Source organism: Macaca thibetana, chromosome 9, assembly GCF_024542745.1.
Source record: "Macaca thibetana thibetana isolate TM-01 chromosome 9, ASM2454274v1, whole genome shotgun sequence".
In the NCBI taxonomy this organism is placed as follows: Eukaryota; Metazoa; Chordata; class Mammalia; order Primates; family Cercopithecidae; genus Macaca; species Macaca thibetana.
In genome coordinates, this window is record NC_065586.1 from 91,283,179 (window position 1) to 91,310,041 (window position 26,863).

Sequence of the window (26,863 nt, forward strand, 5' to 3'; positions counted from 1 at the left end):
GGGAATTGAGCTCCCAATCCTTTTCTCCGGCTTTCTGCTCCAGCTCGGGAAATCTTGAAGTGTCCACTGGCAATTGGGTGCCTCTCGGATTCCAGTTGCACAAAGCATGCTCCGTGGGCTTCTGGATATAAAGACCCCTACCTGGGCACAGACCTGGCTGGCGTTCCCTCGGGGCTGGTGAGGTGTGAGCAGATGAACTGCCAGATCTGAGGCCTGCCGAGTGCCTAGTAAACAAAGAACTGAGGGACGAGCCCAGGGACCACAGCTATGTCACCCACCTGCCTCGTGGTTCCCATTCCACCTGGACAGGTGGCACTAGTGTTCTCAAAAGCAGAGAGAAACTTGGGCGATAATGTCTCAAGCATCCTTGAATATCAAAACGAGAAGAAGAAATTCCAAAACAGGGTCATAAATACGGTGGCTCATATTAAATGTTTATATTGAAAAATTAAAACAAAAAGACAATGTAATATGTTAGTATTAATGAATTAGATGAGGCACGGTGGCTTACACCTGTAATCCCAACACGTTGGGAAGCCGAGGCAGGAGGATCGCTTGAGCTCTAGAGTTCGAGACCAGCCAGCACAACATAGCAAGACCCTGTTTCTACAAAAAATACAAAAGTAGCTGGGTGTGGTGGCACATGACCTTCTTTAAATAACATCCTGCCTGATAAACTGTCTCTGGGACCAGGGAATTCAGCCTGCAACAGATCCAGAGAGACTAAGAGACTTCCCTAAAATCACTCAGTAACCAAGGAACAGGGCAAAGGAGGCAGGAAAAGGGCTAGAGAGACAGGCGAAGAGCTTTTGGATGTGAAGGGCCTTGTTAACAGGGCAGAAGGTTATTCAGAGGTTCCTGGTACCCCAGGAGACCCTTCAGGTCCACAATTCATGGAGTTCCAAAGAGCTAAATCTTCCTCCTGTGCTAACAGGGATGCCCACAGCCCAAGTGTCAGCATCTAGGAACTAGACTAGATCCTTTCAGGGATGGATTTTTCAGTTTCCTCCACGGAAGAAGTGGAATTTGAAACATACTTTAAAAGTACAAGCAACTATGGAGTCAGAAAGGCCATATGGGCAGCAGGGACAGAATGAACAAGGTAATGGGAAGGGAGTGGGATGGCCTGGTGGAATAACATTATTGATGATAGGCAGGCTGGAAATTTTGCTGGGGAGGGCTCTGAATGTCAGTGATCTGATGTGGATGCGGTGGGAACAGGCAAAGGCTTCCCGTCAGCCCCTCTCATTCCACCCATACACTCTGTCTCTATAACTCCATCCTCCCCCACCAATCCATTTCCTCTCAGGGTTTGCCTGTGCTGCTGGCCTGGTCTGGCCATAGCTGATACTGAAGCTGACTATTTATAGTATTTGAGGACAGATAGAATGGCAGCGCCAGTTTCCATGACACCAGGGCTCCTAGAGGGCGACTTCCTCTCTGCTGGGTCCCCACCCACCTCCTCTAGGTCCACCTTCTATGCAGTTACCTCCTACACTGCTTCCAGTGTCATTCCTTGGGTAGCATCAGGGCTGCTGCTAGGTGAGAACACAGCAGAAGACCAGCTAGCAGTGACAATGCTGGCTCCAGGTACCACCACCATTTCCCCCTCTCCTCCCGTCTTCACATTAGGGCACATACCAGGCTGGGGCTCAGCCATTACTACTGGGTAATGTGGGCCTGGGGTCCTCTTCTTCTACCCCCAGGCCTGCCCACTTAGCATCTGCCTTCAACTCCTACCTACTGACCACCTGAAGTTATAAATCCCAGAGGGTAGGAAGAGAAGATACAAACGACAGAGGTCTGGAGATAGAAGAGGACAGAAAAACAATAATGGTGGGAAAATCACAATGAAGATTATCTGTTAATACTATCCTAGCCAAATTTAGCTCCTATTTGGAGTCTTCGAAGCATGGTTATAAAAAAAAGAGTTCTTCCATTTGTCAGCTATGAGGATTTGACAAGTCTTTCAGCCTACTAGAGCTGTTTCTTTATTGTCTTGTAGTCAACAACTATTTATTGAATTGGCTATACACTGTTCTATGTATTAGAATATCAACAGCAAACAACACTAACCAAAATGTCCTCCGTTGTGGAGCTGACATCTTAGTGTAAGGGGACACAATAAAATAAATAAGTAAACTATATGGTATGTTTTGTATATGTATGTTTATGTACGTGTGTATTTATATATGTATGTACATGAATATACATATGTATAGGTACTTGTATTTGCATGGATATGTTTTTCTGCCCCAAAGGCCTAAAAGCAAAAATACTCCAGAGCAATATACACACCCAGTACCCACACCTTGGTTTCTAAATGAAAAGGAACCATGATCCCTCAGAGAAATTCCAGAATAGGTTGCTGTGGCAGGATAGGTATAAGATGAGCCTGGAATAGCTTATTATGCATAAAGTAAAAAAGAACTTAAAAAAGTAAAAAGTGATGGGGGCATGTTAAAGGACACAGAAGCCTGCTTCAGGAGCTCCCACTGGCCACATGAGTGGCAATTTGAGCACTAAAATAATAAAGAATTGGCTGGGCGCGGTGGCTCACACCTGTAATCCCAGCACTTTGAGAGGCCAAGGCAGGCAGATCACCTGAGGTCAGGAGTTTGAGACCAGCCTGGTCAACATGGTGAAATCATGTCTCTACCAAAAATACAAAAATTAGCTGGGTGTGGTGGGGCATGCCTGTAATTCCAGCTACTCGAGAAGCTGAGGCAAGAGAATTGCTTGAACCCTGGTTGGCAGAGGTTGCAGTGAGCGGAAATCATGCCACTGCACTCCAGCCTGGGCAACAGAGTGAGACTCCATCTCAAATAATAATAAGAACAACAAGAAGAAATTATAACCCATTGGAGAAAATAAGAATCCACAAGTCCACACAGATAATAAGTCAATGGATGGATGGATGAGTGAAAAGCAAGGGTTCTTGATTATAGTAGAACTAATATGCCAACTAATAAATGTAGGGGAGTGCAGGAGTTTCAAAAACATCATTTTGCAACCATAATAGTAAAGATTATTTAGGCAAGAATCATCACTGGATGCAAAATCTAGGGCAAGAGTTTGATGATGAGCCAGACTCTTATAAGTCTTAAATATCTCCCTGCAGACTGCTTATTCGATGCAAAGGAAAAAACAACAATGATGTGTCTTAGTCTGTTGGGGCTGCTCTAACAAAAATACCACAGACTCTTTAGCTTATAAACAAAAGAAATTTATTTTTCACAGTTCTGGAGGCTGAGAAGTCCAAGATCAAGGCACTAGGGGATTATCATGTAAGGGTTCCCTTTCTCATAGATAGCATCTTCTTGCTGTGCCCTCAAATGGTGGAAGAGGCAAACAAGCTCCCTTGGGCCTCTTTTACCAGGGCACTAATTCCATTATAAGGATGGAGCTGCCAGGCACGGTGGCTCACACCTGTAATCCCAGCACTTTCAGAGGCAGAAGCAGGCGGATCACGAGGTCAGGAGTTTGAGATCAACCTGACCAACATGGTGAAACCCCATCTCTACTAAAAATCCAAAAATTAGCCAGGTGTGGTGGTGCACACCTGTAATCCCAGCTCAGGAGGCTGAAGCAGGAGAATCGTTTAGACCCGGGAGATGGAGGTTGCAGTGAGCCGAGATCGTGCCACTGCACTCTAGCCTGGGCGACAGAGCGAGACTCCGTCTCAAAAAAAAAAAAAAGGCCAGGCGCGGTGGCTCAAGCCTGTAATCCCAGCACTTTGGGAGGCCGAGACGGGCAGATCAGGAGGTCAGGAGATCGAGACCATCCTGGCTAACACGGTGAAACCCTGTCTCTACTAAAAAATACAAAAAAAACTAGCCGGGCATGGTGGTGGGCGCCTGTAGTCCTAGCTATTCGGGAGGCTGAGGCAGGAGAATGGCGTAAACCCGGGAGGCAGAGCTTGCAGTGAGCTGAGATCCGGCCACTGCACTCCAGCCTGGGTGGCAGAGCGAGACTCCGTCTCAAAAAAAAAAAAAAAAAAAAAAAAAAAAAATGGATGGAGCCTTTACAATCTAATCATCTCCCAAAGGCCCCACTTTGGGGATTAGATTTCAACATATGTAATCTTTGAGGGGGGACACAAACATTCTTTCTTAATCTGTTTGTACTGCTATAGCACAATACCTGAGACTAGGTAATTTATAAAGAACAGACATTTATTTTCTCACAGTTCTGAAGGCTGAGGGGGAGAAACACTATGTCCTTACATGGCAGAAGGCCAAGAGAACCACACGCTGTGTGAAGCCTCTTTTATAAAGGCCTTAATCTCATTGATGAGGGAAGGCTCCTCATAACCTAATCACTTCTTAAAGGCCCCATCTCTTAATACTATCACACTGGCCGTTAAGTTTTAACACCTGAATTTGGAAGGGGACACATTCAAACCATAGCATGGACTATAGCATGATACATGGCAAATTCCAACAATACCTTACCAGGAGATCAAAATTAACATCCCCGGTGAGGGGCAGAAGAACATTGTATAACTCAGATATGATACTTTGATAAGGACACACCACATACATTACCTTCCAGGAAGGAATGCATAACCTGAATCTAATCATAGGGAAACATCACACAACCCCCTATTAAGAAAACTGAATGTGAGTGGAACTATGTCTTCAAAAAGGCAATATCCTAAGACAAAGAAAGGCTGTAGCTACGTTTCAGATTAAAGGAGAATAGGCTGGGCATAGTGGCTTAGGCCCGTGATCCCAGCACTTTGGGAGGCCAAGGCAAGCAGATCACTTGAGCCCAGGAGTTCAAGGCCAACCTGACCAACATGGCAAAACCCCATCTCCACTAAAAATACAAAAATTAGCTGAGTGTGGTGGCGCACACCTGTAGTCCCAGCTACTCAGGAGGCTGGGATGGGAGGATCACTTGAGCCTAGGAGGTTGAGGCAGCAATGAGCAGAAATCATGCCAAGGATTGCTTGAGGTCAAGAGTTTGAGACCAGCCTGGCCAACATGATGAAACCCTGACTCTACTGAAAAAACAAAAATTAGTTGGGCGTGGTAACAGGGGCTGTAATCCTGGCTACTCAGGAAGCTGAGGCAGGAGAATTGCTTGAACCTGTGAGATGGAGGTTGCAGTGAGCTGAGATCTCCCAACTGCACTCCAGCCTGGGCGACAGAGTGAGACTCCATCTCAAAAAAACAAAAACAAAAACAAAAACAAAAAAAGACAATATTGGATCAACTGATGAAATTGGATACAGATGGTGGATTAGATAAAAGTATTGTATCAATGTTAAATTTACTGGTTGATAACTGGACTGTGGTTATGTAAGATAGTATCTTTATCCTTAGGAAATGCACACGGAAGTATTTAGAGATAAAGTGCCACAATATGTATAATTTATTCTCAAATGGTTCAGAAAAATGTTATGTGTATGTGAGTGTGTGTGTTGAGGTCAGGACGGCTATAGGGAGTAAAAGAAGCAAATGGTATAAAATGTTAACAAAAGGGTGATCTGGGTAAAGGACATATGGATGCCCTTTGTACTGTCCTTATTCTTTGTTTTTTTTTTTTTTGTTTTTTTTTTTTTGAGACGGAGTCTCGCTCTGTCGCCCAGGCTGGAGTGCTGTGGCCGGATCTCAGCTCACTGCAAGCTCCACCCTCCCGGGTTCACGCCATTCTCCTGCCTCAGCCTCCCTAGTAGCTGGGACTACAGACGCCCGCCACCTCGCCCGGCTAGTTTTTTGTATTTTTAGTAGAGACGGGGTTTCACCGTGTTAGCCAGGATGGTCTCGATCTCCTGACCTCGTGATCCGCCCGTCTCGGCCTCCCAAAGTGCTGGGATTACAGGCTTGAGCCACCGCGCCCGGCCTTGTACTGTCCTTATTCTTGTAACTTTTATGTAGTTTTGAATTTATTCCCAAACAAAATGTTTTTTATTATTTTTTATTTTTTTGAGGCACAGTCTCACTCTCTCCCATGCTGGAGTGCAGTGGTACAATCTCGGCTTACTGCAACCTCCACTTCCCAGGTTCAAGTAATTCTCATGCCTCAGCCTCCCAAGTAGCTGGGACCTACAGGTGTACACCACACCACCTGGCTAATTTTTGTATTTTTAGTAGAGATAAGGTTTTGCCATGTTGGCCAGGCTGGCCTTGAACTCCTGACCTCAAGTGATCCACCTGCCTCATAGACACTGCGCCCAGCCCATTATTTATATACATATATATAATTATGAAAGGAATTATAACCCGCTGGAGAAAATAAAAATGCACAATCCATACAGATAATAATAAATATATAGGCTAGGAGCGGTGGCTCACGCCTGTAATCCCAGCACTTTGGGAGGCCGAAGCAGGTGAATCACAAGGTCAGGAGATCGAGACCGAGACCATCCTGGCTAACATGATGAAACCCCGTCTCTACTAAAAATACAAAAAATTAGCTGGGCGTGGTACAACTCTGGAGGCTGAGGCAGGAGAATCACTTGAACCTGTGAGATGGAGGTTGCAGTGAGCCGGGATCATGCCACTGCACTCCAGCCTGGGTGACAGGGCAAGACTGTGTCTCAAAAAATATAAATAAATAAATAAATGGATGGATGCATGAGTGGGTGGATGGACGGTTGGATGGGTGGGAAGCAAGGGTTCTTGCTTACAGTAGAATTATAAATACCAACTGATAAATGTAAGGGAAGTGCAGCAGTCTCAAAAATACCATTTTGCAACCATGATACATTTATATATAATATATATTAAGTATACAATATATATGTATTGTATGGTATATGTTTTTATATATTTATATAATATACATTATATATAATATAGTTATAAAAGGAATTATATATAATATAATTATGAAAGGAATTATAACCCATTGGAGAAAATAAAAATCCACAATCCATACAGATAATAAATATTATTTACAGATAATACATATATATAAATATATATTTATATTTTTTATTTATATATATTTATATATATTTATTATATATATAAATATATAAAATATATTTATATATTATATATATTTATTATACATATTTATATATTTTATATATATATTTTTGAGACCGAGTCTCTCTCTGTTTCCCAGGCTGGAGTGTAGTGGCACAATCTTGGCTCACTGCAACCTCCGCCTCCCGGGTTCAAGCGATTCTCCTGCCTCAGCCTCCCAAGTAACTGGGATTACAGGCAAGTACCACCACGCCTAGCTAATTTTTGTAATTTTAGTAAAGACAGGGTTTCACCATATTGGTCAGGCTGCTCTCAAACTCCTGACCTCAGGTGATCCACCCGCTTTGGCCTCTTCCAAAGTGCTGGGATTACAGGCATGAGCCACAGCGCTTGGTCAATTATATATATATATATATTATATATAAAACATATACAATATTATATATAATTATTAGAGACAGAGTCTAGCTGTGTCACCCAGGCTGGAGTGCATTGGCACAATCTTGGCTCGCTGCAGCTGCAGCCTCAACCTCCTAGGCTCAAGTGATCCTCCTGCCCCAGGTAGGACTGCAGGTGCATGCCACCATGCCTGGCTCAAATAAAATGTTTTCTAAAACAAACAAACAAACAAACAACTCTGTGTGTGTGTATGTATGTGTGTGTGTGTGTGTGTATAAAACTATATGCATATATATATATGGTACAATAGATGCTGTTGTGTTCTACAGAAGCAGGGCCAAAAATAAAACAAATGCCAACAGTAAGAGTAATGAAAGAAGACTTCTCTGGGAAAGTGAATTGAGGAAAGTCTGAACAAGGCGAATGAGCAATCCATGGAGATATCTGGAGGACAAGCAGTCCATGTGCAGGAAATAATACACTCAAAGACAGGAACAAGCCTGGAGCGTTCACCGGCAAGATGGCCAGTGGGGCTGGAGCTGAGGGAGTGAGGGAAAGAGTGGGGAAGATGAAGTCAGAGAAATAACAGGGAGTCTGACTGGACAGCACCTCGTGGACATTTGAGAAGCACCAGGAGTAGGAGGGAAGGTTGTGAGGGCTTTGTGCAGAAGATGAACATGGCCTGACTTATGTTTTCAGCACTCTGATTGCTGTGTTGAAAACAGATGGAGGAGGCAAGCCGCAGAAGCAGGGGAGCAGTAACCAGCTGTTGTTATCGTCCAGGCGAGAGCTGATGACTGGCTTGGGCCCAGGGTGGGAGTCGAGGAGTTTGTAGCAGCGCTTAGATTCTGGCTACATTTTAAAGCATCTGCTGAGAGATAGGAAGTAAGGTATAGGAGGGATGTTTGAGGATGAGTCATGTTTTTTGGCCTGAACAGCAGCTACAGGATGGAATTGCCATTAACTGAAAAGGGGAAGCAGCAGCTTTTGGGGATACTGCTGAGTTTAGGAATTTCGTTTTGGATATATTTAAGTTTCAGACACCCGTGAGATATTTCAGTGGAGATGTAAAGCAGGCAGTTGTATATAGGAGTCTAGATTCCAGGGGAGGGTCCAGGCAAGAGATCAGCATATAGAAGATATTCAGACGCAAGTGTGGATGAGGGCACCAGGGAGTAGGAAAGAAGATGGAGGCCAAGGATGGAGCCTGGGAAATGAGGAGGAACTAACAAAGGACACTGAGAAGGAGCAGGGAGAATCTAGAGAGGGTGCATCTGCAAGCAGGTGAAGAAAGCCTCTGCAGGAGGCAGGAAAGCTCAAGCATCCTAAATGCTGTTGAAAAGTCAAGGAAATTGAGAACTGAAAGTCAAGCATGGGGTTTAATACTGGGAAGGTCATTGAGGGTCCTAAGAGAATGGTTTTGTTAAGGCAAGAGGTCAAAATCCTAAACAGAGTGGTTCAAGAGAGGATGAGAGGACCAGAATTGGAGGTAGCAAGCATCCATAGCTTTTTTTTTTTTTTTTTTTTTTTTTTTTTTTTTTTTTGAGACGGAGTCTCGCTCTGTCGCCCAGGCTGGAGTGCAGTGGCGCGATCTCGGCTCACTGCAAGCTCCGCCTCCTGGGTTTACGCCATTCTCCTGCCTCAGCCTCCTGAGTAGCTGGGACTACAGGCGCCCGCCACCGCGCCCGGCTAATTTTTTGTATTTTTAGTAGAGACGGGGTTTCACCGTGGTCTCGATCTCCTGACCTTGTGATCCGCCCGCCTCGGCCTCCCAAAGTGCTGGGATTACAGGCGTGAGCCACCGCGCCCGGCCGCATCCATAGCTTTTTTGAGGTGTTTTACCTTAAAGGGAACGAGAGAAATGAGGCAGGAGCTGGAGGAGGAGCAGGAACGAGAGAGGTTTTTCCTTAATTGAAAAAGAGGGGTATAGGCCTTCTCAGCAGGGTCATAGAAAGGCTGCTGTAATTGTATACAGGGCCCTTCATTGTTCTTAGGTAAATGGGGCACTATTGTTACTCTCCTTTCTGGTCTGACCCTGCCCTGGGTTGACCTTTCAATGCCCAGTGGATTAAAGCTTAACTTCCTACCTGTCACGTTTCTTTTTGCAGCTCTTCTGGAAAGCTTCTCTCTCTTCCTTGATTCCCCTTTCCCTGGTCCCATCTGGCCTTTTTCTGCCGTAATTTGCTAAGCACGCCCCCTTTACCACAGCTGCCTTCCTTGACTCCCAATGCCCTGTGTTAAGGACCCCCTCTTCAGTTCTCTGGAAACTTTTCAAAAATACTAAAGTCTGGTTCACCTGCAATTGGACTCCCAAACTGAAGGTGACAAGGGCACCTCTAAATCCACAACCATTTTGTGGGTAGGAAGCATTTTATCATAGAAGAAGAGATTTCAGGCAATGGTACGAGTTGAGGTACGGTGTAAGGTGATGATTATTAGAGACAGAGAGGAAGGACAAACCCAAGATAATTTAAAAGGAAGAACCGACAGGTCTTGTCGACAGTCAGATGACAAATATGTACGTGTCGAAATTCTTAAATACAGCATACCCTTTGATCTAGCAATTCCACTCTAGGAATTTATCCAGAAAAAAGTAGCCATTCAAGGTGTCAAGAGTATGGAAAAGGATGTTCATTATAGAATTCTCCATAATTACAAAATACTGAAAACATCCCAAGTATCAATTATAGAGGGTTGCATGTTCATACTACAGAATATCATGTAACCATTACAGTGATGATGCAGACATGAATATATATTGTCAAGAAAGGACTTTTTAATCTAGTAAGTAAAAAAAGCAGTTTATACACATATCACCTATATATATATTTGGTAGAGCACTTTAAAGAGGTTATGTCTCAGCAGTGGTGATTATACAATTTATTTATTTATTTATTAGATGGAGTCTCACTGTCACCCAGGCTAGAGTGCAGTGGCACAATCTCAGCTCACTGCAACCTCTGCCTCCCAGGTTCAAGTGATTCTCCTATCTCAGCTTCCCGAATATCTGGGATTACAGACACGTGCCACCACACCCGGCTCATTTTTGTATTTTTAGTGGAGATGGGGTTTCACCGTGTTGGCCAGGCTGGTCTCAAACTCCTGACCTTAAGCGATCCACCCACCTCGGCCTCCCAAAGTGCTGTGATTACAGACGTGAGCCCCCGCGCCCGGCTGATTATACAAGTTTTCGGTTTGTTTTACTTCTTAAAGTTTAGCTAACAACTTTGTTTTATTTAATTTAAAAAGTGGAAACAAGTAGTTTGCCGAGGGGTGATATTTGAAACAAAGGGAATAGATAAGATTGCCCAACTAACAGATTACAGAGAAAAACTTGGAAACATTCATATTTAGGGAATGAGAAGAAGGTGAGAAGCCAGGAAAGAACTCAAAGAAACTGAGGGAAAAGGCAGGAAGATCTCACAGAAACCTAAGAAAAAGATACAGCTCCCAAAAAGGGCTTGCTTACAAAACCCCCCCTGGTTGGCTACTTCAAGGCCACTCCCAGTCCTCTCTGCCTTGTCCACTTCCTCGAAGCAATTTCTTCGTAGTTAGGAGTAGCCACATGGTCACTTCTAGCCAATGAGATGCTGGGTGGGTTGTGGGGGGTGTGGACGGGCTGCTTTTGGAAAAGATTTTTCTTCCCCGATGAGGGAAACATGCAAAGAGAAAACGTCTGTCCTGTGTTGTTGCTCCCTGCTTCCAACCTTCAAACGCAGTTGTATGAGGATGTGATGCTTGGAGCTGCCATGGTAGCCAGACTGCCACTATGAGAGAAAGGCCAAGGGACGTACTAACCCAGAGCCGTCTTCTTTTCCACAAGATAATGAGACACATCTGCATCACATAAGCTGGCATTCGTTGGGCCGTATGTTATTGCAGCTGGAGTTATTCTTAATTGATACAGAAAATAAGAGTGCAAGTTTTTGTCCACTTTTAGCTTTGCAGATCTATTAACACCACATATGGGAGCTACAGTGCAGGTGACAAAGAGTTCAGACTGGTGGTCAGGAAATACAGGTTCGAGGCTGGACCACACTTCTGAGAGGTTTGTGAGTGCTGGAGAGTAAGATGACATGAAATTGGCAGATTTCTTCTATGCCATTACTGCTGTCTCGGCTCTGGCAGAAGACTGACCGAGGAGGGACATACACCTTTAATGCAACTTTCAGTGTTCAAGCACATAGTAGGCGCTCATCAAATGGTTATCACTATTATTCAGTGAGGTAGCTTTTGAAGATGTTATAGTCTTTTGGTAAAGTTTAGGTGATCCAGAGGTATACTGGTCCACAGTCTTGTCCCAGCTCTGTGCCTTGCAGGCAGTAGAGTGTGATCAATGGAAAGGACACTGGCTTTGGAGTCAGACTGAAGCCATGTACTTGCACATATACCCTGGGGCTGAACTCCTTTGAGTCTCAGTTCCCTCACCTGTCAATGGAGATAGGAATACTTTCCTCACCGAGGTGGTATTAAAAGATAATGCATGGAAAGTGCTGGTATACAGTAGGCAATAGAAAGATTGGGGAGCTCCGATGTGGACATTGCAGGTTGCCTTCCAAATTTCCTTTTCTTCCTCCTTCCTAGAAGAACCTCACTTTGGTCCAGGCATCTTTCCCTCCTAAATGAAAAAACTCAGACTCAGACAGCCTATGTGGCATTTCTGAGGTCTCACAAAGTAGGTAAGCCTAAGAGGTCTTTGAACTCACGTCTTCAGACTGCCAGCCCATTGTTCTTTCCAATACCTCTCCTTTTTTCAAGAATTCGTGCGTTTATCCAAAACAACAAAATACCAGAACTTAGAAGTTCTATTTTTTTTTTTGAGACGGAATCTCTCTTTGTCGTCCAGGCTAGAGTGCAGTGGCACGATCTCGGCTCACTGCAAGCTCCACTTCCCGGGTTCACGCCATTCTCCTGCCTCTGCCTCCCAAGTAGCTGGGACTACAGGTGCCCGCCACCACACCCGGCTAATTTTTTGTATTTTTAGTAGAGACAGGGTTTAACCGTGTTAGCCAGGATGGTCTCGATCTCCTGACCTCATGATCTGCCTGCCTCGGCCTCCCAAAGTGCTAGGATTACAGGCGTGAGCCACCGCGCCCGGCCAGAAGTTCTAAACTGTAGTCCACTCCTCCCCAAGTGAGTGATCCAAGCATGAGACAAAAGCCACAAAGGTTTTTCTTTTTTCTTTTTTTCAGTGGCACAATCTCGGCTCACTGCAACCTCTGCCTCCAGGTTCAGGCGATTTTCCTGCCTCAGCCTCCCAAGTAGCTGGGATTACAGGCGCCCAACCACCATGCCCGGCTAATTTTTGTCTTTTTAGTAGAGACAGGTTTTCACCATGTTGGCCAGGCTGGTCTCGAACTCCTGACCTTGGGTGATCCACCCACCTTGGCCTCCCAGAGTGCTGGGATTACAGGCATGAGTCACCATGCCTGGCCAAAAGCCACAAAGGATTTTACAACCTTACCTTGGAAGTTGCACTTTTCTGCGACCTTCTACTGGTCACACAGACCAATCCTGATAGAATGGAGAAGGGGACCACACAAGGGCCTGAATACCAGGAGGTTACGGTGACTGGAGGCATCTTTGGACACTGACTACCACAAGTACCTTCACATGATTTGAAAATAGTTTTGACATTATGAATCTCTCAAAAGGGCTTGGAGATTCCAAAGGGACCATGAACCATGCTTTGAGATCATCAATTTACATTATGCTACTATTGAAGATGATTTGATCTCCCTTTTGCAGATTCGTCTGTTTGTCAGATATTACTTTTTGTCAGAAAAACAAGTAAACCCTAAGGGTAGAGAGACTCTTAATCTACTCAGTATTTTGCCCCTGACAAGGCCAGAGTGAGGGTCCTGGAAGACCAGTGCAGTTGTCCTCCGGGACAGACTTCATAGTGTCACACGGTGGTTCACAACTTCTCATTATGGATTTTTGCATCTATGGATTTATCTTAAATGTTCTATAATATTTTCAATCTGAACCACTTTGTTGGCTAATTTGTTCCAAAAATTACCTGTATTAAGTGATAAGTTCTTTGATTTGTCCTAAAAGACCTTGGTTAAGTGTTCCTGAGACAGGTGTGGTGGTGTCTATGTGCTAAGACTTGGAAAAATACTCCCATGTACAACTCATCCAAACATCCTCTGTGACTTCTGAGACATTAACTTGGTTCCCTTCCATTAGAGTCCTGATATTTTTAGCATGAGATACGGTTGTGCTGTGCACCCCTGGTCACATTGGCCGCCTCCTCTGGGATTTCTCCTCCCACTCTATTCTTGTCAAGACCCTGGCTAGCAAAACTTCAGCACATAGCCTGCTTTCAGCTACACTGAAGTTTATACTGGGACAGGACAATAGTGTTCCATTTTCAAAGTGTGTTACAATAACTCTCCAAGTCCAGTGGACAATTGAGTTCTCTCTCCGGCTTCCTTTTCCCCTTCTTAGAGCAGACACCCCCTCCCCCGGCCATTCCTCTCCCTCATTCTTTGAGGTTTTGGTTGAGCTGCCAATCTACCCATCTCGGCCTCCCAGAGTGCTGGGATTACAGGTGTGAGTTGCCATGCCGAGCCAAAAGCCACAAAGGTTTTTACAACTAAAGTTGCCTCTTTAGTCAAAGTGATTGGTCTAGGGAAGGGTAAATATCCAGACTGGGCCTGCCAGCATCTGGAGTTGTTTTCAGGGAAAGCCAAATAGGAAAGTACTTTTGCCTTGAGAATTTGGAGTCAGAGAGCTGGAAGAAGGAGGCTGGAGCAGCCTGCAACCATGTTTCCCACTGGGGCATTCAGTAGGTGAAAATGTAGCCAAACAAAACGCCAAGAATAAGACAAATACTGATGAGAGTTTGAGTCTCTGGATTAACCCCTGACTGAGGCTAGTTCCAGCGCCTTTTGGTATGTCTCAGCCAATGCAGTAGTGTTAGGTTTTTGTTTTTTTGAGATGGAATGCAGTGGTGCGATCTCAGCTCACTGCAACCTTTGCCTCGTGGGTTCCTGCAATTCTGCCTTAGCCTCCCGAGTAGCTGGGATTACAGGCGCACAACCACGGCCGGCTAATTTTAGTATTTTTAGTAGAGATAGGTTTCACCATATTGGTCAGGCTGGTCTCGAACTCCTGACCTCAGGTGATCCACCTACCTCGGCCTCCCAGTGTTGAGATTACAGGAGTGAGCCACCATGCCCAGCCTAGGCGTCTACCATTTAATCACTGAAAGGGCCTTCCCACAATTGACTCTTTGGGCCATAATTATATTGGGAGAGATCTGCTCTCCGCAGGAGCATGTATTGAGAGAAAATAACAGAGGGCTGAGAATGCAGTGAAGATCTAGAAAGAGGATGAAGAAGGGGCTGGCCAGCCAAAAGCAGGTGAATCAAGGAGCAGCAATTCATGGAAGCAGACAATGTAGGAGTTTTAACTGGGTGGTGGGAAACACAGTTCCATGGACTTGATGGGAGTATAATTGGAACTTTTGGGAAGGCAATTTGGAAATCTCTTAAGGTTTGAAATGTTCCTGCTCTATAAGCCAATAATTCTACTCAAAGCAGCATTGTTTGTTGTGGTAAAAAGCTGGCAATAACTTCAAATACTTGCATCATCAATAGAGGATGGGTTACGTAAGTTATGGAAATACATCCAAGTTCTACCAAAGGAAAGTAAAAGTGTATGAGACTACATAAAGCATTTTAGAGACATGTGTGTTTAGTATGTGTAGAGAAGCAAGCTGGGAGGACCATATATTGGAGTGATCTCTGTGAGGAGTGTTATTACGCAGAACTTTCACTTTCTATGTATGAAACCAGCATAATATGAAAGATTAATTCGTTGTTTCTGCCACTGTAAGAAAATGGTTTCCCTTCTTTCATTGTTGGTAGAACATATTCTGAGTTCTAGGATCTCTGGTCTCAAGGGCTTCTTTATCCGTTTGTTTGATCAACAAAGGATTGAGTGCCACATTAGACTCTCTTCTTGGTGCCAGGCATATATTAGCAAAGCAGAGTCACTAATCCCACCAAATTTACAGGATTGCTTGTGAAGACAAATCTCAGATGGTGGTAAGTGTTATGGAGAAACAGAGCAGGAAGAGGGGGATGGAACGCAGTGGGTGGGGACACTAGTTTCCTAAATGTATGTAAAGTAGTCACAGAAAGCCCCATTGAGAAGACAACAGGAAGACCTAAAGGAGGAAGAAAACCATGCAGCTCTTGGGGAAAGGGCCTTCCAGGGGATTGCAAACATGAAGACCCTAAACCTCAAATGTGCTTAATGAGTCTGAGGCCACAAAGAGGGCGGTGTGGCTGGAATGAAGGAGATAATTCAGGGGTCAGGGGGAGGGGAGGAGCAGTATGTCTACAGACTTGCCATTGTACCACATTAGCGAGATGAGAAGCCCCTAGAGGGTTTTGGACCAACATTTAGATGATCACTCTGGTTGCTCTGTCTAGACAAGACTAGAGGGGGCAAGAGCAGAAGCAGGGAAGCCAGTTAGAAAGTTATTGCAATGATCCAGGTGAGAGAAAACGGCTTGGGCTATGATGGTAGAAGTGGTTGGCTTCTAAAAGTAGTTAGGAGGTAAGCTGACGGATTTGTTGGAGACAAGGGTTCATAGGGCCTGTGATTCAGGGCCTAGTGTTAAAGACTGTCAGACCCTTGAAAGAAGAGACTGTTAGGCCCCTCTCCTACACCTGTTTGAGGCCCAGGTACACCGAGTTACTCCAGAGGCAGCATTGCAAACTGGTGCATTTAGTTGGAGGTGGAGGACAGAACCCAGGGAGAGAGGGTAGAGGTGTGAGCTTTCCTATTAGGGGACAGATCCGTGCCTCATGTACAGCAGACCCCATCCCAGACTAAGATGGCGGTAGTTGTAGCCATGGGATGCCAGGGGAGACTGCATGCCTAGTGCCTTAACACATTTGGTTTGGAGGAGAAAAAGGACAGATTGCATTTTCGCCCACCCATACCAAGAGAGGACTCACAGCCAGATTAATTTTATTTAGAAAAACAAAGTGCTATGTCATTTCCCATACCCATGTTTTACACAGCAAATCTAGACCCGTTATACATATTTTATAATGTTTTACTTTTGTTTTTAAAGACATTTGTGCATTACTTTTGTTATCAGAACAAATACAAACATATTTTAGAAATAATGGCAAAATGGTCAACAGTAATCAATTAATTCAGAGGGTCAGGAGTTTGGTTATTCAGAAAAAAGGTAAGAAGTGGTGTCTTCAAGGAGGTGGCAGAAGGCAGATGGTAAATGATTAAGAATGGAAAGGACGGTATGAGAAATTGAAGCAGTGAATTTAAGCCTCATTTGAGAAGCTTGGCAAAGGAAGGAAAGAAACAATGAATGACCAGAACAAACATATGCCACGCAATTCTGAATAAAGTTTATTAAATAATATGTACAGCAAATGTAGTAATTCAACACATCTATTTATCAAATCAATCCACTGCAATGAAGAAAAATAAACGAACAGAAAAATCTATGTCTGCATAGGACATGCTCTCAGTGTGTAATTTAAATGGCAATACTTTAAATTAAATGGTTATATATGTCAGTTATTTTTCTTTCAGAATATAATCTTTTTTGTAGTAACCTATTCTAGCAATAGGACTTAATATGACTGCAGATAAATAGGACTGCAAAAACCAAAAAACCAAAATAATGAAATTAAAAAGGAAAAAAAACTATAACTGAGATCATAGTTACCTTCCCTCCCCAATAGAATAATTATCATAAATTTTAACACTTTACAATGGCTATTTTTGTGCTAAAAATCTGTAGGTGAGTTATTTGGAATTCCTTCATTTAAATAAAAATGCAAAAAACTTCATGACTTCCTTACTTTACCCCCTTCCATTCAAATTTTTAAAATTATTTTTCTATACAAGGTAGGTACATGGGCTATACAAAGTTAAATATACATATTTACAGTCCCACTTCTTAAGCACATGATGTTTTTTTTTTTCTTTTACTGATCCCAGAGAGACTGCAAAAGATAAGGAGTTTGGGGCTTGCCTTTACCCGGAAGCATGGCTAATATATCAAAATGTGTTGCAAGGCATGCCGCCAGTTAGTAGCACTTGCTATTAATAAACCTGTATAAACATTTCAGCATAAAAATAGGTACTTTATATTACTAAATGTCTGAAGACAAAAGAGCAATTGGAAACCTCTGTTCCTCGTTTCATCATACATAGGAAGGCGACGTGATGCAAATTTTAACACATGATTTCATTAAAGACGGGCAAATTGGTGAGGCATACCTGAATTTCTGGAGATATACAAATGCGTGAGGCTGGCATCATATGCAAATGTGGCTTTACGAATTGGTTTTATTTTCTAGCTGTATTTAAAGAGGTGTTCAAAATTACCTACTTAATCAAGAAGCACCCCTCAAAAAACTATTAGATAAGATAGTGTTATTAATCGTTTGCATCTAAAGACCAGGAAATACATTAGCCAATACATTCCAAAATCGGTGAAATGCTGCCGTGCAAATTGCACGTGCATATGCATTTTTACTATATTCCCTCAGAGACAGTAAAAAAAAAAAACACAACAACAACAACAAAAAAAAACCAGTGCTCTTAGATGGTGGAGCAGACCTTCCAAAGCAAGACGTCTTACTCTTACTGGGTCTTAAGGAAAATCAGGACGTCTCCTTCTACCCAGAAAGCTCACCCCCTCCAGTGCCATAGCCTTTTCCCTTGGGATTAAGGCCCTGCTCTGTCATACTTAAAAACAAATGTCTGTGGGAAGAGGTAACTCATTCCTATTATCAATCACTTACACTTTAGTGTGAATGAATTAGTGGCAGTTTCTTTCCTGAGAACAGGATTTGAAAGAACAATAGGGAGAAAGTGAGGGTACTGCGGCTGTCTGGTGGAGGGTGGGAAGCTGGTGGGATCCTAAGATGGGTATTTGTGACAGCAGCTGAGCCACAGGCATTGAAAACAAATTTTGCCTACCTGTAAAGACTTTAGACTTTGGGACAATGGTCCTGGGGTAATTCTGAGCTATATGCAGACAGCCAGGGCTTCCTGTATACAACCCTACCACCTATAATTGTTACTCCTATTTGTGAGCTTGGATGTGTATCTGTGGGGGGAGATGACAGTTTGGAGACTCTGGAAAATATTCCAGGTATTTCCAGCTATGAACTACCCTCAGACAAAGGTTCTTCCAGCACCCTAGTTGTTTAAAAGTGAGCTAATGGAGATGGAAATATGACAATGCTTTCTAGAATTCCTCCAGGGAAAATTCGTCTCTTCCTCCCTCACGCCCTTCTCAGCACTTATCACGGTCTCTCTTGATTAAGTTCATTTTCCTGTGTCTGTCTCCCCAATCACCTCGAGTTCCTGGTGGGCAGGGAATGGGTCATTTCTGCATTTGTCTCACTCGGGGGTCTAAGAGAGGCCGATAAACGTCCTTGAGTTGGACAGAGCTGTGACCACGCACCCCAGATGTCACAGGGGCCTCTCTCTTCTGATCTGGCCCCCACAAAGAACAGACGTCCTGGTTGCCGCTGGTAGTGGCAGAATTGCTGCTTCAGTCTGAAGAGAAGCCTTGCCAGGGTGTACTCAGATTCACAACCCTGGTTACTACATTTTGTGTGATCCTTGAACTCCTACAGGGAGTAGATCTGGAGCCACAGCAAACCCTGGGCATGTCTTGCTTTTGGTTGTCCCCCCAGCAGCCAGCGTATATTGCTGTATGTTAAATGAATGAATGAACATCATTTTTGGTTTTCTATGAGAATAGGCCTTCCAATTCCAAACTGTCCCAGGCAAACACAAGCCAGAAAAGAAAGGTTAGCAACAGTGCTCTGAAAAATGCAGCTGCGCTGTCCTGAAGGTAACCATTTCTAAAAGCCAAGGATATGGGAAAAGAATGAACCACAAGTGGCCTCCAGAGCCACAGGGCTTCCTGACTTCATCACTCAGAAAACAGACATAACCTATCTGCTTGGCCATCTGCTCCCCAGTTCTCATGGGCAAACTTTGTGTGCTTTTCTGTCTGAACACCAGGGCAGTCAACGGCACTGCTACACAGCAGGCTGAATGCATTGGGCGCCTAAGTTTTGCCTCCGTTTCCCCATCCACACCTCAGCAGGTTGAGTGAGGGATTTGGTCTTGGGGCAGTTTGGGGGACTCCACCTTTGTCTAGGGGACAGTATTGGCAGCCCAGACTGACCTCCAGCAGTTAGAGGATCAGCTGGCTCCAGGGGAGCTGGGAAATGTAGGGTGGGGGTCTTGGTGCATCCTTGGGCTTGAAGCCTTCAGGATCAATGATTCCTTTGAGATGGGAGCTCTCTAAGGCTGGGGCAGGAGGAGGCATTTCTGGCTAACTCTGATCCCAGACTATGCTTCAGGTCAGATTACCCAAGAGGTGGAGGGGAGGGGAAAGGCTGGAGTGGCTCCCAGAAGCGGCTAAGTAAATACAATTTGTCTCAATTCTTTTTGTTCAGCACACTAGTTCAGCCCTGTCTAATACACAGTAACCTTAGACAGGCTTGGGTTTTAAACACAACACTTCTCTGCCCCTGTCTTTTGCTTCTTACTTTATCCACTGTATTAATTTTCCTACTGACTCAACTAAAAAGATCGGTTCATGAATGATGCTTCATCCTCCAATAAAAATAATCTCCATGGTTTTCAGTCTTCTTATAGATACAAAGGTTTTACATAGTTGCCTGGAAAAGTACCAAACTGCCTTGTCCTTCTTGAAGTACCTATAAAAAAAGCACACACACACGAAACGTGAGAAGATCCACTCACTTGAGTTGAGACAGCACGCTGCAGGGATGTCTGCTCAAACGCCCCTTGTTAACAGTCCTGCAGCTTAGAGAACACCATATGGTTTCCAAAGTCCTTTCCCCTACCTTATCTCACTTAGGCTGCCAAATAATGCTGGGTGGTAAGCAATGTAGGCATTTCTAGTACTCCTGTTTTTCAGAAGAAGGAACCCAGGTTCAGAGAGTGGAAGTAACATGTCTGAGGTTCCACCGCTTAGTAAGTATCAGAGGCAGAATCTGAACCGAGGTCTTCTGACTCCCAGTCCATTGCTCTTTCCAACACTTCTGCTTTCTGGAGGAATTCACACATTTATCTGACACAAGAAGATACCTGGGATTTAGATTTTCTAGACCATGCAGTTTCTGAAAGCCCACTGACTATGGCCACCCATCAAAAGGAAATTCCTATGAAGCTTGTGCCTAAGACCCCAGTTGAGTCCCTATCTTTGGTACTAACCTTGTTAGGGCTCCTGCTAAGCCAGGAGCACTGAGTCATCTGGGAACAAAGCCCTTCCTGGGCTGCTCCACAGGCAGCACTGCTGATCCTTAATCTAGTTCCTTCCCTTGGGATTCTCTCTCTAAAGCAGGAGTGGCAGATATATGTTGTGTCATCATTATCCTCTCTTTAGCAGACATCCCAATTTGATAATTGCACCCTTATCACAATTGGCTTAGATTTGGCTTCGGAATCCTGTTGCACACAACATCTCAAGCAGCCACGACCAGTGGGTTGGAATTAGTACCCAAAGTGAAACTTCTAAGCTAAAAAAAAATATATTAAAGCTTAGGACACCTAAAACATCTAGTTGAACTCCTACGGAGAATGGCTAAGAAGGCTAGAGAACTGAGATGGTAAGGTCCAGAGATAATAAGAAACTTGCCTAGGGCCACATAGCTAGTTAGCATCTTCCCTTATGGATGAGAAAAATGAGTTCCGCTAGGCTACTTTATTTGTAGTTTGAAAACGCTACTTTTCGAAGTGACCAAGGAGGCTGGGCATGGTGGCTCACGCCTACAATCCCAGCACTTTGGGAGGTTGAGGCAGGCAGATCACTTGAGGTCAGGAGTTTGAGACCAGCCTGGCCAAGATGGTAAAACCCCATCTCCATTAAAAATATAAAAATTAGCTAGGCGTGGTGATGCTGACCTGTAGTCCCAGCTACTTGGGAGGCTGACCCAGGAGAATCGCTTGAACCTGGGAGGCAGAGCCTGCAGTGAGCCAAGTTCATGCCACTGTACTTGAGCCTGGGTGACAAACCAAGACTCTATCTCAAAAAAAAAAAAAAAAAAAAAATAGTGAAGAGTTCAAGGATGCAAGGAAGATACTCATCCCAAAATACTTCCTTTACCCAGCTGCCTGGCAGGCCTTTGTTAGAGAACTGGTGCTCCTTCCCACACCTAAGTTCTCATAAAAAAAACATACTGCTGAACGAGTTTAACAGCTAGTGCTTACTAGCGCTGCACTCTCTAAAATGATAGCCATGTGTGACTACTGAGCACTTGAAATGCAGCTAGTCTGAAACGAGCGGCGCTGTTAACTATAAAATACACATTGGGTTTCAAAGACTTAGTATGAAAAGATGTCTGTAAAATAACTCACTAACAATTTTTAATATTGATTACATGTTCAGATGATAGCATTTTGAACGCACTGGGTTTACAAAATACATTAGAATTAATTTCACTGGTTTCTTTTTACTCTTCTCCATGGGGCTTCTAGAACATTTTAAATTTCATACACAGCTTACACTGTGTTTCTATTGGATTGTGCTGCCCTGGAGTGGTCATTGACTTCTCAGACCTGATTTCTTTTTTTTTTTTGAGACGGAGTCTCGCTTTGCCACCCAGGCTGGAGTGCAGCCGCGAGATCTTGGCTCACTGCAAGCTCCACCTCCCGGGTTCACGCCATTCTCCTGCCTCAGCCTCCCAGTAGCTGTGACTACAGGCGCCCGCCACCACGCCCGGCTAATTTTTTGTATTTTTAATAGAGACGGGGTTTCACCGTGTTAGCCAGGATGGTCTCAATCTCCTGACCTCGTGATCCACCCGCCTCGGCCTCCCAAACTGCTGGGATTACAGGCGTGAGCCACCGCGCCCGGCCTCAGACCTGATTTCTAATGAACAGACGACTCAAGGTAGTGAGGGCTGTGGGCTTCTGTGGACCTTGGGAGGATGGGGTAGTTCTCTAAGAGGCTGGTGAGCACAAAGTAAATCTTTCTGACTTCTCATTCATGTTGAGGTCTTGCTGTCCTCACCACCCCAGTCCTGATACTACTTTGCTTTAACAAAGCTTTGCCAGAAAAATCAGGGAAGGGCTGGTCTTTGGAAAGAAGATGAAGGTAAAGTCACTTCTATGGGGAGAAACTGAGGCAAAGAGTGGGTCAATATCTCCCAACATTATATGCATGCCTGAGCAGAAAGAACACAGATTTTAGGAGAGATGGGTGGCCTGAGTTCAAATCCTGGCCCCACTATTTGCTACCTTGGTGATCTTCTTGTTCGGGCCTCAGTTTTCGAATCTGATAAATGAGGATAATTCTTATCTTACTGGGCTGTTTGTTGAGAGAACGTCAATAAAAGCATAACAAACACAGTGTCTGGTTTGTAACAGAATCTCAATAAGTTTGATCTCTCTCCTTTTTTTTTTTTTTTTTTTTTTTTTTTTGAGACGGAGTCTCGCTCTGTCGGCCAGGCTGGAGTGCAGTGGCCGGATCTCAGCTCACTGCAAGCTCCGCCTCCCGGGTTTACGCCATTCTCCTGTCTCAGCCTCCCTAGTAGCTGGGACTACAGGCGCCCGCCACCTCGCCCGGCTAGTTTCCTGTATTTTTTAGTAGAGACGGGGTTTCACCGTGTTAGCCAGGATGGTCTCAATCTCCTGACCTCGTGATCCGCCCTTCTCGGCCTCCCAAAGTGCTGGGATTACAGGCTTGAGCCACCGCGCCCGGCCTGATCTCTCTCCTTTTTATACAGGCAAATCCTTTAATTAAGCAGGCTGCTTTGATTAATACTACTGAAAGCCTGGAGGAAACAAGGTCTTTAGAATGTCTACACATATGCCTGAGTTTCATGGTGGAGACACAGGGTCAGTCAAAAATTTTCTTGTGTTATTTCACAAGGGTTTTAAAGATAAAATTTCCAGATGCAAAATAGACACATGCACAATATAAATGTAAGTGGAAACTAGGGCCAGGCACAGTGGCTTACGCCTGTAATCCCAACACTTTGGGAGGTCGAGGCGGGTGGATCACCTGAGATCAGGAGTTCAAGACCAGCCTGACCAACAAGGTGAAACCCCATCTCTACCAAAAATACAAAAATTAGCCAGGCGTGGTAGCAGGTGCCTGTAGTCCCAGCTATTTGGGAGACTGAGACAGGAGAATTGCTTGAACCTGGGAGGCAGAGGTTGCAGTGAGCCAAGATCACGCCACTGCACTCCAGCCTGGGCGACAGAGCAGATTCTGTCTCAATAAATAAATAAATAAAAATAAAAAAAATAAAACATAAATGGAAACCCAATTAATAAATTTGACTACTGCTCTTCTGTGCAGCAGATTTGGTTTCAGGTTCAACATAAGCAACATCCACACCATCCTAATAGCAACACAGACTGGTGGCCCAGAATTCCCAAGGTCGTAAAAAGCTCAGAAGGCTCTTCTTTCTGTGCAGAGAAGATTGCTTTGCTTTTTGCATGGCTCTTCGCCCCCTGTTATTCCCTCAATACACAACTAGTAAGAAAAGCATGATGAGATTCTTACCAACAAACCATCCATCGTCACATTTTTCCATGACATCAACGATATCTCCATCGCGGAGTTCCAACTCATCATCATTCTGTGGTATATAGCTATATAATGCTTGATAGCTAAATCTATACATGAAAAAAATGAATAGTAAGTGACTCAAATGTTGACAGGATTAAATAATGAATTTTTAAACTCCATTTCAAGTTCAATCAACATTTCAGTAGTGTTTCCTACTTATCAGTAGGGATAAAAGCATTTTATTGACTATTTCCCTAATAACTTAGCATTTGCGGAGATGCATTCCACATATAAGTTAATTAAGGCTGAGGGATGGAGAACTTCTGACAAGCAAGCCATGATCAGTCCTCTTACTTAGCTTCATTTGGTCACCACAGCCAAGCCTTTTTATCTAGAGCACCTCCCACTCTACCCCGACCTCTGCCTTTTTTTTTTTTTTTTTTTTTTTTTGAGACGGAGTCTGGCTCTGTCGCCCAGGCTGGAGTGCAGTGGGCGATCTCGGCTCACTGCAAGCTCCGCCTCCCAGGTTCACGCCATTCTCCTGCCTCAGCCTCCCGAGTAGCTAGGACTACAGGCGCCCGCCACCTCGCCTGGCTAAGTTTTTGTATTTTTAGTAGAGACGGGGTTTCACCATGTTAGCCAAGATGGTCTTGATCTCCTGACCTCGTGATCCGCCCGCCTCGGCCTCCCAAAGTGCTGGGATTACAGGCGTGAGCCACCATGCCCGGCCGACCTCTGCCTTTAAAGCAGTGGTCCCCAACCTTTTAGGCACCAGGGACTGGTTTCGTGGGAGACAATTTTTCGACAGACGGGGTGAGGTCTGGGGGATGGTTTGGGGATGAAACTATTGGGACATTAGTTAGATTCTCATAAGGAGGGCATAACCTGGATCCCTCACATGTGCAGTTCACAATAGGGTTCATGCTCCTGTGAGAATCTAATGCACTGCTGATCTGACAGGAGGCAGAGCTCAGGTGCTAATGCCTGGGGATTGGGGACCCCTGCTTTAAAGTAAACCAAGCCTTTTCCTTAACATAGGATAATCTATGTAGATTATGAAGCACAATCAGAAGTTATTTGGGCCCAGAGACATTACATTCTGGTCATACAAATGGAGAACATAAAACATTTGTTTTTTAAAAAAGTGTGTGTGTATAATAGCCATATATAATACATATAATAGCTATATATATGCTATTAAAAGTACATTCCAATTGCTTCACTGTTTAGCAAAACTATCTTGAGTTTCTTTACATGCCTGAACACATTTCATTCACTGCTTTTAAATGTGGATGTCATTTTTCTGAAACCCTTGAAAGCTTTTTTTCTTTTTTCTATCCCAGTGAGCATTGAGGGCAAGATTTTTATTTACTTGCTAGTTGGCCTAAGGCATTGGGTCTATGCTGTTTTGTCTGTTCTAACAGCCACTGCTTGTGGTGAAATCTGATCCTTGCTTTGGCATCAAGGAAAAGCTTTGTTTTTATTTATTTCTTCAACAAATACATAAGAGGCACCTACTATGCACCAACTTCACAACTCTGTTTATTATTTTGAGACACAACAGTAGCAGGCAAAACTGTAAATGGGCCAATCATCTACCATTTCCAGTAGATGTCAATGAATTCCAGTGTGCGAGCAAGAAAGACTAGAAACAAGCAAGTGGAGTCACTTCCCAGGAACGAGAGGTTCATTCTTCTCTGCTAAAACCAAAGGGACAACTTTACTTTCCATATTTATCCAAACGTATTGATAATTTGGTGGATGGATCTGGTTGCCAGAAGGAAGGTCTCAAATGAGGAATTAAGAGATGAAGATCAATTTCCAATTGGTAAATACTTTTTTTTTTTTTTCATGTTTCTGTATTTGCCTGCTGTCTCCTACTCAATTTGGAGTCCCCTACTGGCCTCCCAAAACATGCTCTTGCCAGTTTCTTAGAATGCCTGGGCCCTTTAACTCCCACCATGGCTGCTTTGCCAGCCTCAGCCCTGGGAAATAACTCCAATATCTGCTTCTCTGTTTTCACTCCCAGACAGTGGAGACTGGCTGGACAAAGTCCCACACTCTTGTTGCTTGGGTCCCCCAGTCAGCTCTAATTTGGGATGAACCTCATACTCCTCAGAACATTGTACCATGGGGTCCTTCCCCCAGCTCTCCTGCCAATCCTGATGTCCCCAGCTCAGCCAAGAGCTCTCACTCTACACCCACTTCTGGAGTTGGAAGCTTGCTGTGCGCAGCACCTTAATCCTCCTCCCCTCCAGATTTAAGTCTCTGTGCCTCCACTCACCTTCCTGCCCCTGCTCCCACACGTGAGGAAAGAAAGGTCCCTTCTCCAAGCCATGTTGAACCCCCTTCCTGGGCTCTTCCTTCACTTACTTCTTTTTTTTTCCTTTTTTTTTTAGACAGAGTCTTGATCGGTCTCTAGGCTGGAGTGCAATGGTGCAATCTCGGCTCACTGCAACCTCTGCCTCCCGAGTTCAAGCAATTCTCCTGCCTCAGCCTCCGGAGTAGCTGGGACTACAGGCGCGCACCACCACGCCCAGCTAATTTTTGTATTTTTAGTAGAGACAGAGTTTCACCATGTTGGCCAGGACAGTCTCGATCTCTTGTCCTCGTGATGCACCCACCTTGTCCTCCCAAAGTGCTGGGATTACAGCTGTGAGCACCTGGCCTCACTTAGATCTTATTTGCGTTAATTGGCATTTTACTCTGGTACAAATGTGCTTGTCTCTGCACCCTAAAAACACCTCCCCTGCCTCTGCTATTCCCTTGATCTATAGCCCCCCGCCTTCCACTCACCATCGACCCTTCCTAACACAGCACCTGCTGCCACCCCTACTAACACCAACCCTGCCATATCAGAGGTCACCAGGGATTTTTCCAATTGCCATGGAAAATGCCTGGTGGAAATTTCTCATTTCCCACTCTTGGCCTCTCTGGGCAGGTGACACTGCTGACC

At 44.4% G+C, this 26,863-nt stretch overlaps 1 protein-coding gene across 50 annotated transcripts in view; it reads right to left on the reverse strand.

Annotated features, from left to right (window-relative positions):
- Window positions 1-16,713: 16,713 nt before the first annotated feature.
- SORBS1 (sorbin and SH3 domain containing 1) overlaps window positions 16,714-26,863 on the reverse strand; it is a 252,695-nt gene continuing 242,545 nt past the window's right edge. For all 50 annotated transcript variants that reach the window (XM_050802768.1, XM_050802732.1, XM_050802744.1 and 47 more), the window contains 2 exons: window positions 23,902-24,014; window positions 16,714-20,083 (listed from right to left, as the gene is read on the reverse strand). In XM_050802768.1, coding sequence (XP_050658725.1) covers window positions 20,016-20,083; window positions 23,902-24,014 — 181 coding nt within the window. In that variant the 3' untranslated portion in view covers window positions 16,714-20,015. The remainder of the gene's footprint in view (window positions 20,084-23,901; window positions 24,015-26,863) is intronic.